Source organism: Poromitra crassiceps, assembly GCF_964638095.1.
Source record: "Poromitra crassiceps genome assembly, chromosome: 4".
Taxonomy (NCBI): Eukaryota; Metazoa; Chordata; class Actinopteri; order Beryciformes; family Melamphaidae; genus Poromitra; species Poromitra crassiceps.
Window position 1 is genome coordinate 26,743,944 of NC_139626.1, and position 11,822 is coordinate 26,755,765.

The 11,822-nt window shown below is 42.7% G+C and overlaps 2 protein-coding genes across 2 annotated transcripts; both read left to right on the plus strand.

Annotated features, from left to right (window-relative positions):
- Nucleotides 1-2,006: 2,006 nt before the first annotated feature.
- LOC310774573 (uncharacterized protein) lies at nt 2,007-2,363 on the plus strand (the record flags this gene model as incomplete). Its single annotated transcript, XM_083634662.1, has 1 exon — nt 2,007-2,363. One exon carries the CDS (start codon nt 2,007-2,009, stop codon nt 2,361-2,363), a length of 357 nt encoding a protein of 118 aa, XP_083490788.1.
- Nucleotides 2,364-3,777: 1,414 nt separating this feature from the next.
- Nucleotides 3,778-8,080, plus strand: LOC310775133 (sulfotransferase 2B1-like; the record flags this gene model as incomplete). The annotated part of the gene is made up of 6 exons (XM_083635228.1): nt 3,778-3,916; nt 4,360-4,571; nt 5,220-5,346; nt 5,559-5,653; nt 5,745-5,925; nt 6,182-8,080. 6 exons carry the CDS (start codon nt 3,778-3,780, stop codon nt 6,289-6,291), a joined length of 864 nt encoding a protein of 287 aa, XP_083491354.1. The 3' UTR covers nt 6,292-8,080.
- Nucleotides 8,081-11,822: the final 3,742 nt, after the last annotated feature.

The following is an 11,822-nucleotide window of genomic DNA, read 5'->3' on the forward strand; positions in this document are numbered from 1 at the left end:
GCGATAGGGACAGACAGGAATTATCAGGAAATGTTATGAAATGCTAGCTGTGTCCACCTCTGTTCCGTGAGCAACAAAGACGAGCAACAATAAGCATTTCCGGTGACCGTTTTTCAGAGTAAAATAACCTTTTTGCACAAGCCTAGAGCACACACAGAAGCCATTGAAAAATGATAAATTTGCACAGTAAAACTATAAATTAAGCATTTAAACAAAGCTATACAATACACATTATGTTTCTGTTTGACAATAACTGTTTCAATAACATTGAGAACGTTCTTCTCAGTAGCCTATCTAAATAGATAAATGCTGTTCACTGGACTGGTTCTAGCCTTTACAAATTGGACACGGACACACCGGTCTCCAAGGGGTCGGACTCGGCACTAGTCTCTTAGAACAGACGAGTTGGCTTCCGCAATTTTCAAATGCTTCCACCATACCGTCTGTACTTCGTGGGGGAGAATCATGCACCAACCGGAATGGGAAGTAGAAAGGCGGGTTTTCCGCTCATTAGTCCAATCAGAATCCAATATGCCGCATTTTTCGTGGACACACGTGTCGTGATTGGTCGGATTCCGTCGAACTTCTTTCCTGTCTGAAGGTTTTTTTCCCAACTTCCTTGTGCATGTTCTGGGGGTGTAACGTACAGACTGTTTGTCTGCATTCGCCGGATGTAGATGAAACAGTCTGTTTTAAGAGACTAACTCGGCACAAACTATATGCACGTGCTGGGGTAGACCTCTATGACATCACACTCTCAGCTAAGGCCAGTAGGAGTAAAAAACAATATGGCGGCTTGTCAAACCCAGCCAAACCCATGAGCCAAATGCACTATTAGTGACATTTCCGAACAACCATTGGACACTGGACACCCCCGTGTCCAAGGGGTCGGCACAAATGATATATGCACACGCTCGGGTAGACCTCCGCGATGACATCACACTCTCAGCTAAGGCCAGTAGGAGTAAAAAACAATATGGCGGCTTGTCAAACCCAGCCAAACCCTATTAGTGACATTTCCGGACAACCATTGGACACTGGACACCCCCGTGTAAAATACAAAAAAATAAATACGTAAATACTAAAAAACATAATTTGAAGCCTTATGTCCAAAATATCTGATGGAAGTCACTAAAAGCCAAGATTCATGGCATTTATGACCGTTTATACATTTATAACAATGCAAACACAGCAAATTACATTTATTAGCCAAAAATTTACCAATGAGGGATATATATATATATGGTACAAATGGTACCTGTAGTGGGTAGGGTGTGGCTATAATTTGCCAGCACACTCTTAATTATCTTCTAATGACAACAGCTTGCAAAATTAAATTTGAATGTAAGTGAGTTCTGAATGAATGAAAAAGAAGATTTGAATTAATAGACAAATATAAATATAAAGTGTAGTTGTGCCGATTGATACAATATATATGTATGTACAATTTTATTTTGTAGTTTAGAGCTGAGTGTATGTTTAGAGCTGACGTGTGACCTGCTGTGCTTTTAATGTAATTATTTGTCATCTTGCAGTGTGTCATTTGACGTGCCGCTCCACTCCACCATTGTAGCCTATGTGCAGTTGGCAAAATTAAAATTGTGGCTTAAGTTATTAAACTGAGCAGCTTTAATCATTGGCTGCAGAAATTCCCGGTTGGATTAACGTCCTTTAAGCACAAAGCCTTCCACCCTGCCCTGCTGTCACTGCATCTCTCTCTCTCACTCTCTGTCACTCTCTCTCTTTGTCACTCTCTCTCTCTCTCTGTCTCTCTCTCTCTGTCACTCTCTCAGCTGGTCCCTCTTTTCATTTCTGATGCCACCCAGTCGCTGTCTTTCACACTTCTCTCTCTCGCTAGCTGTCTGTACCTCACCCTTCGTGACTCACTTTTTCGTGGCATCGCCATCATCCCTTTCACTCCAAAAGGTTCTCTCTCTCTTTTCCCACATCTCCCATCCCTTCCCCTCCTTGACCTGGCCCCTCCAGGCGGGATGTGAAGTGGCAACATGGGCTTCATGGAGTTCTACCTGGAGATTGACCCTGTCACCCTGAACCTCATCATCCTGGTGGCCAGCTACGTCATCCTGCTCCTGGTATTCCTCATCTCCTGCATCCTGTACGACTGCCGGGGCAAGGACCCAACAAAGGAGTACCAAGACCCCACCAAGGAGTACCAGGACTCCACCAAGGAGTACCAGGACTCCACCAAGGAGTACCAAGGCACGCCCAGCCAGTCGCCCGTACACCTGCTGGTCATGCAGAACTCACCAGCCTCATCGCACTATGAGCCAGACAACACGCCTGACCTGAGCAGGGACAGAGAGAGAGACCGGGACAGGGAGAAGAGGAGTACGCTTGTCTGAGGGAAGAGGGAGAAGAGGAGTACGCTTGTCTGAGGGAGAGAAAGAGGGAGAAGAGTATGTTTGTCTGAGGGAAGAGGAAGAAAAGGAGTATACTTGACGACGCTGAAGTTGGCATCCGATTTGCAGCTCCCGATTGGAATTTTCCGGCCCACCGGATACTTGTACTTGAGTAGGATTTGTCAGTACTCTTTCCACCTCCAGGACAGACATAACCTGACTCTCCCAGACTGGCATGTGTGACATGTCTTATGACTAATAACTCATAGCATTAATTATGTGTATGCAATTATAGCTTATTGATTAGGAAATGCCAATGGAACTTCAATTTTCTACAACAGGCGGTATTGTGTTCACAACACCACAATACCGCCCCCGTCTGACAGAGTCAGGTTAGGGCAGACATAAAACCACTCAGAAATCAGGGCAGACATAAAACCACTCAGAAATCCTTGGGCCATTGTATTTAATCTAACAGTATTCTGCCATATGTGACCTGTATGCAGAATATATATTATGTGGGGAAACATTTATCTTTTGTATCATTGTAAAGCAACAGCACAGTGAAGATGATATTAATCTATGTCTGTAGTTCTTTATAGATCTAGCCTCTTAATTTTGCTCTCAAAGTGCACCAGATTGAAGCATTTTACACATTTGACAACATTTTCTAACCGGGGCCGGGGGGGGGGGTGCTGCCCCTGGACCCCCCACACCGCCTAAAATGACATCGGTATTTCTCAAACCCTAGCTACGGCCATGCATACAATGTCTTATGTCAAACTTCCACTATATGTTAGGGAATCTAGTTCAGTTGACATTTTTAAATCAAGACTGAAAACACTCTTTCTCGGCACTACGGCCTTCCCTAGAACTACGGTTGGGGTTGTCACATTTTAAAACACCCCTTTTATTTGGGATGTTTTTTAATGTGGCTGTTTTATTAGTTTTTATTCATTTATTTATTTTATTTGTATTCGAACACTCCTTTTAACTTGTTGTTTTTAAATGTGGTCCTCACTTGTGTTTGTTTTATTTGTAAACATTCTTTTAACATAAATTTTTAGAGCATTGTTTGTTATACTTTGTCCTATGCTTTCTTTTAAGTGTATAGTATACTGGGACCATGCTTCATGGTGATTTTGCACTTTAAATAAAAATTGATTGATTGATTGATTGATTGATTGATTGATTGATTGATTGATTGATTATGTCCTAACAGTCCAAACTGTTCAACAGGGACCTGCCTGTCATCTGGACTCCTGTGTTGTTTGGAGTTTGGCTGGCTGTCTAGTTGAAGTTACAACACCTCAGCAAGGACAGTACAAAGTCTACTCTACACATTTCAACAGGGAGTTGCCTGCGCCTGAACTACATCTACACCAACTGCTGAGCTACCCCTTGCCACATTTGAATGATGACAGAGGCAGAGTTATACACCGTGTACAAGGGCGTCTATCTCCCTCTACATCTACACCCTGCAGAGTGCCTGAAATACTACGAGGAGTTTTCTTTTCGTCCAGATGACATTCTCATTGTGACTTTCCCCAAGTCAGGTAAGCAGTGTGCCATTCTCAGACAGACGTAGCTACATTATGTAGTTGTTTGTTTAAAGATAGAAACTAAGACACATCATGATTGTTGGACATCAATCCCTTGTAAAATAGCTGAGACATTTATTGTGCAATATTATTTACATTGCTTTTTACATTTTACATTTTCCACAATTATTAAAATACAAAGCTTGCAGCTTGAGACAAATACCACTGAACATTCAGATCATGACAGAGCATGTCTTGACGTGCGTGTAACCAGTATGTCAACATTCTTCCAGGAGTGAGCAGGTTAATCTCAGAAATATGTGTTACTGTATGTTTTTAGTCTACCTGCATTATTATAATTTAATTTTACAATATAGGCATTATAATTTTACAATATACTGGAGATTGACAGATTCCAGGGCAAGTTTCAAATTCGACATCTTCTGTCCTGCTTTCAGGTACGACATGGATGCAGGAGATTGTTCCTCTGATCCAGAGTGGAGGTGATCCAGCCTCAGTTGAGACTCTTCCCAACTGGGACCGGGTCCCCTGGCTGGAGGAGCTCCGGGCCAACATTCTGAACCTGGAGCAGAGGCCATCTCCACGTATTTTTGCCACACACTTCCACTATAGCATGATGCCACCATCCTTCTTCAAAACCAAGCCAAAGGTATAATACCTTAAAGGAACACTCTGCCAATTTTCAACCAGCTTTATAGAATTGCAAAATCAGTAGTATATCTGAAAACTGTAAACTGTTTTGCAGGCATTCATTTAGTTTGGCAGTGATGTCATTCATGCACATTAATAGGGAATATCGCGTGTACGAACATAGGGCCCTCAGTGTTTCCCCTGCTTCTATGTTAACTGTGACCCTGGGTTTCCTGAAAGACACACACAGACACCCCAAAATGACACAGCTAACACCCCCCACACACACCCCCAAATGTTTTTTATTTGGGTGATCTTATATTTACCTCACAATGACTTATGTATGTTGAAAGAAGTAATACAAATGTGTATGTTGGTGAACTATCCCTTTTTATGTACCACACAATGACTTATGTTGTTGTATGTAATATTGTTGTGAGGTCTGTTTTGATATGGCTGCTTAGCTTGGGGACAGTTGCAACAACTTGCTGCCAGGACAGCAGCAGTAAAGACGAAAAATAATGGAAAAATTTAGAAATAAGTGCATATTATGTGAACCATATATATGCATTTCAACAAGCAATAGACACTGAAGTCTGAACCCAAGCAGAGTCCTCTTTTCCTCAGCATGGCTTAATGATGAATGGATGTGATTTCTCCATTTCAGGTCATTTATGTCATGAGGAACCCCAGAGATGTGTTTACATCTTCCTTTCACTACTATGGAATGGCCTCCTACCTGGTCAACCCAGGCACACAGAACGAGTTCCTACACAAGTTCCTTGATGGAAAAAGTACAGTTCTTATTTAATAAATCTGTATATCTACAATAAACTTCAATTGTATTGTATTTTACAGACAGAGCGGGGTGACAGAGCTGCAATCAAGATCTAGCTAGCTTGGGCAATGATCAAAGGCCACACTTTACTGCTATGAAAGTACCATTGACAGTTGATGAGTTAATTAATCAATGACTCATTATGATGCAATGCTTATGTCCCCCCAGTTATGTTTGGCTCATGGTTTGATCATGTAAAAGGCTGGCTGAATGCTCCAGACAAAGAGCACACGATGTACATCTCCTATGAAGAAATGATTATGGTGAGGTACATTCCAAATCAGTGCTATTGTGAGAAGCTGAGATGTGCTGTGTTAGTAAGAATCTGAGATGTGCTCTGTTACTCTGTTACAGGACTTGAAGGACTCTGTGGCCAGAATGGCCCAGTTCCTGCAGATCCCTCTGAACTCTGAGACAGTGGAGAAGATAGCAGACCGATGTGTGTTCAAGAACATGAAGCAGAACAAGATGTCCAACTACTCTATGGTCTCTTCTGAATTCATGAACCAGAGCAAGTCGGAGTTTCTCAGGAAAGGTGTGTCTCTCAGTGTAACCTGCATTTGTGGTTCCTTTGTTTATTGGCTGTGGTCGACAGCCATGTTGAGCTGTGTTCTAATTACCATACATACCCTGACTTGAAATGTGCCTATTCCATACTGTTATACATGTGATACCACAGTACTGTAACAAATTACCCACATTCTAATGAGCAAAACCGTAAATCAAGGAATCAATTTACATACCGCCCCCTTACTGCATTACGGTTCCACTTATTGTATGTTATTTTTCAGGTATCGCTGGAGACTGGAAAAACCAGTTAACAGTGGCAGAAGCGGAATACTTTGATGCTGTTTACAAAGACAAAATGAAAGATGTCAAATACAAGTTTGTATGGGATTAAAGTCTCTAACTAAAGCCATTCAACCATTCAACCTATGCTGCACAGATTCGGAGAAAACATGTAACTGCTGAAATTGAACAAAGATAAGAGGTTTTAATAATCTAAAACACCAAGCCCCTGTGTGTTTCTACACCCTGATTTGAATTTTGAATTCCACATCAATAATCTTACTAAAATCGCTTTTTATCATCTTAGAAATAATACAACTGTTTCTTAGGTACTGAGACATTATGCATGCTTTTATCACTATATAGCAGGCTTGATTACTGTAATGCTCTCTTTTCCTGTCTACTTAAGAAAGCCATAAATACACTACAGATTATTTAGAATGTAGCAGCTGACCAAGACCAGAAAGAGAGCACACATCTTACCTGTCCTAAAGTCCCTTCATTGGTTGCCTGTCAGTTTTAGAATAAATTTTAAGATCTTTTTATTGGTGTTCAATTAACTCATTGGACTTGCGCCTGAATACTTATCAGACATGCTTTTAAGGCAGTGGTTGTCAATATGGGGTCCTTGAGGGGGTTCCAGGGGGTCCCCAGCAAAATGGATAATAATTTATTTTGACTAGAATTCCAACCATAAGTAACACAATGACAGAATGTATTTTGGTCCTGGGTTTCATACACTTTCTGTAGTAAAACATCTAAAAGTGTGACGACCCTCCCACTCTCCTGGCCCTGTCTTGCTGGAGCGGGGCCGGTGCACTCGGGCTTCAGAAGACCTTCAGACCATTCAGTCGCTCTCCCTCCTCAATCACTGATACACCTTTTGCTCTGTTCGTTTGTTTAATGTAGTTTGTCTTGTCTAGTTATTTTCCCTTAGTTTTAGTATAGTTAATGCATTATTGTTTCAACCTTTACTGTGATGTATGACTTCCCTCATATGTTACAACCCAGCTCAAGGAAGTAACAAATGAGGAGAGTCATAATACCAAAGTAAATGTTAAAACAATAATTTATTAACTAAAACTAAGGAGGGAAAACTAGACAACACAAACGACATTAAACAAACGAGCAGAACAAAAGGTGCAGAACGGTCTGAAGGTCTTCTTAAGCCCAATGAGTGCAGTGGGCCCAGGTGCACCCAATAAGCCTAACGACCCCAACACCAGACTCCTGCAAGAAATGGCCAGGAGAGTGGGAGGGTTGTCACAAAAGCTAAAACTAACCTTTTTCATAGCAACCATTTTGTGTCTAAAAGGCAGGAAGTAACACAAATGCAAGCAAAACATTAATGAGGGTTTCCAACTCCCAATCATTTAGATATTCCTGTGCTGGGGCCCTCATTAATGTTTTGGTTGTATGTGTTTATCCTGCCTTTTGTCCACAAAATGTATGGTGTGAAAAAGGCCCATCTCATCAGATGGGGGCCCCATGGGACAAAATCTGATCAATTTGTGTAAGTTTAGGGGTCCTTGATGTGAAAACGTTTGAGAACCACAGTTTTAAGCTATGCTCCCTCCAGAGCAGGTCCTCTGGCACAAAGGTGAGGACAGAGACCTACGGGGAGGCAGCATTTTGTGTATAATAGGCCTTGCCTCTGGAACAGCCTGACAGGGGAGCTAAGGGCATCACAATCTGTCAACACCTTTAAAACAAATCTTAAAGGAGAATTTCATTTTTTTTTTAACCTGGAGCCCTCTCCTCACATTAATTATTATCTGACGACTCACCCAGTGTTCTCCGCAGCGATTTGGACCGTTGTAGGCGTTGTTGTGATCGAAATAGTACTCCAAGCCAGTCCTTGAATGCGCTCCGTCGGGGCCACATGGCAGCGTGCTTTTCCTCCATGTAAATAGACAGTTTTCTTCCCGTGTTCTACCCATATCGTCATTAACCCCTAAAGAAACATCAGACTGCTATTCACCCCCGGGCTATTTCCAATACTCTTCACAGGGATCTCATTTCCTCATTCGGGCTGAGTTTCACCAACTCTCGTCAAGTCCCGTGAGACTTTCCTGCCGGCTGGACTGTGTACTGACTTGACGAGAGTTGGTGAAACTCAGCCCGAATGAGGAAATGAGATCCCTGTGAAGAGTAGTGGAAATAGCCCGGGGGTGAATAGTAGTCTGATGTTTCTTTAGGGGTCATATAATGACGATATGGGTAGAACACGGGAAGAAAACTGTCTATTTACATGGAGGAAAAGCACGCTGCCATGTGGCCCCGACGGGGCGCATTCAAGGACTGGCTTGGAGTACTATTTCGGTCACAACAACGCCTACGACGGTCCAAATCGCTGCGGAGAACACTGGGTGAGTCGTCAGATAATAATTAATGTGAGGAGAGGGCACCAGGTAAAAAGAAAAACGAAATTCTCCTTTAAGATGTACCTTACACTGACTGATCTCTCTGTTTTACCATGTTTCTTATTTCTATACTGTCACTTTTTTATTTTACCGCTTATATTTGAACTGTTTTACGGCATTGTATCTTTTTTCTATTGTCATTATATTGTTGTAATTTTTCATTGTATTTTATTGTATTGTATCTTGTATTGCAATTTTGCAGGAAAGGCCCTATATAAATAAAGTCGTGATGACTTCACAATTGATGATAATTGATTATTTCACTGATGATGTCACGCATCCATCTGTGTGTCTTCCCTCCACGCTGGTGTAGCTCCTGCATTTACTAGTGATGATGCCACAGTGATGATGTCATCATTGATGATATCACTGATGATGTCACTCTTGACATATGATGTCACTGTTGAGGGTTATTAGATTAGATTAGATTATTTAATGACCACACAGGTGGAATTGGTTTTCAGCCCAGTTCATACATAAGCCACGTCCAACATTGATCATCTATGAAATAAGTACAATTAAATACAGAGAACACAATAACAATACACAATACAGTCATAGCAGCAGAGATATGGGGGATTGATGATATTATCACTGTTAAAGGTTTTAATGATGTCAACAGTGATGATGTTAAAATTGATAATTATTGGTGATGTTACACCCAACATAATTATATGATGTTACTGTTGAAGGTTGGTGATTTCACTTGTGATGTAATGTGATGTCACGTTCGAAGGCTATAAGAATCAGCTCTGCCAGCTTTATGCTGTCAGATCGTAAATTCAGTTTAAGATCTACGTAATATATATATTTTTTAGCTCCATACTACCTTTATCACCTCCTGTTGGTCATTGGGATAAATTACATAATCTGATCTACATAATCTAATTCTGAAGATATATTCTGTTTGTAACACTGCTGTTTACAGGAATATATTACTTCGGGATTAAATACTATTCTTGAAAAGTTCAAGGAGCTCCCTTCTTATTTTTGCATAATCTGATCACAAAATGTATCTGGAATAGTAAATGGCCACCTCTCAAAATGTCAATCTTACAAAGACAAAAAACCTCTGGTGGCCTGGGCCTCCCTAATTAAAAATAAATAAATGTGGTCTTATACACTCCATGCTCTATACCTGCTTTATATACTCCATGCTCTATACCTGCTTTATACACTCAATGCTCTATACCTGCTTTATTCACTCCATGCTCTATAGGCTACCTGCTTTATACACTCCATGCTGTACACCTGCTTTATACACTCCATGATGCATAGGGAAGGGGGATGTAGCAGTCAACGTGAATGTTATGTTTGTAATGTTATAATAAAAAAAAGTATCCTAAAAAAAGTTACTTCCACATTGGCTTCATTTTACAGAATGGAGGTTGCCCCTTGCTTAAAAACTATCAAAATGTCTAAACCCGTTATTTCACACGGCCCCTGAACGCAGCATATTCTGTACGGAGACAGCGAGGAGTGGAGCGTCGCCGCGATTGGTCGCAGCGATGAAAAGGGGGAGGGATCTGCCTCTCCTCGCCTCTGCTACTGGAGCTCCTCCCCACCCCCTCCTCTCCTCTCCTCTCCTCTCCTCTCTCTACCCATCTCCTCCTCTCCTCCCATCCTAGAGGACAGAGAGATGCGGAGACAATAGAGGACGCAGCGCCGGAGGAAGGCTGCAGGATGCGAGGCGGTGGACTGCTGTTCCCCGGGTCAGAGGAGACGGTACCCGACTCGACTGGCTTGCGCTTATCCCACCGCTCTACTCGCCACCTGCCAGGGCGGACCCATGGAAAGCAATTGCATGGTGAGTAGGCTATAGCGGAATATAGTACGTGGATAGAGGCTTTATCCACCTGCAAAAAATAGCACTACAATGACTAGGATGACTGGGAAGGGGCTGCTGCTCCACTGCGCTGCCTGTATCGGATGCATGATCGATTAGGCCTGGCCTGTCCTGTGCAGCAGCATCCACGCAGAAAACAATGCTGTGATTGCTCCTTTAGCGGTGTGTGCTGCTGTGCTGTGCTGTGCTGCAAACAGCGATTCAGCCGTTTCGCCCAACTTACTGCCGTTTTAGATTGCTATGTCCTAGAAAAACAAATATGGGTGTCTGGAATGTTGTGTCATTGATCACTGCACAAGCCATCTTTGCCGCCCCCCCCCCCCCTCTCTCTCTCTCTGAGTCTATGTTGGAACAAAATCTGGTTTGCCAAAGCAATATAGAGATGGGATGACTAGTATTCATTACAGAAAAAAATAGCAATATATATATAGAAATTAATTCAATTAAACAGTTCCACTCAAAACAAACAAACACACACACACACACACACACACACACACACACACACACACACACACACACACACACACACACACACACACACACACACACACACACACACTTTGGGGACAGGTATCTGCCAGCTTACCCCTCTCACTCAGCTCTGGACTCTGTTACACTGAGTGACATTGATTTCCATCTGAGTCAATGCAGTCAGGGAGAAACTGAGGACACAGAAAGAGAGAGAGAGAGAGAGAGAGAGAGAGAGAGAGAGAGAGTGTGTGTGTGTGTGTGAGAGAGAGAAAGAGAGAGGGAGAGAGAGAGACCTGCAGGTGGGCTTCATCATGAAGATAACAATAAGCCATAATGTTTCTATCAGTGGACACAGTGCTAACAGCAGTGCTTTCCATGTGTTGCAGCCTGGAGTCCGCTGTGCATGGTGTCAGTGCTGTAGTCGCGGGTAGACGGATTTGTGTCTACCCACTTCTAGTGGCAGATTCCACCAGGAAGCGTTGCGTTATGGCCGCTGGGGCTGGTAGTTCGAATCCTGTCTACCTGTGTCACCTGTGTCCACCAGATGCGTCCCCGAAGCAAATTACAGTCTACGCACTTATCCAGGGACCACTACACCACTGCATGGTGTGTGTGTGTGTGTGTGTGTGTGTGTGTGTGTGTGTGTGTGTGTGTGTGTGTGCGCGCGCGCGGTGTGTTATAATTAATATCTTCCCTTAGAAGACCTTTTCTGTTCCGCCAGCTTGTCAGTGCAAACAGGAAACCAGCCTGTCAGTGCAAACAGGAATGGGCTGACTGAATAAAGGTGACGTGCAAATAGAAATAGACAGACAGGGGCGTCCCGGTGGCTCACCTGGTAGAATGCGTATGCCGACCCCGGTTCAAATCCCACCTGTGATCCCACCTGTGATCATTTGTTGC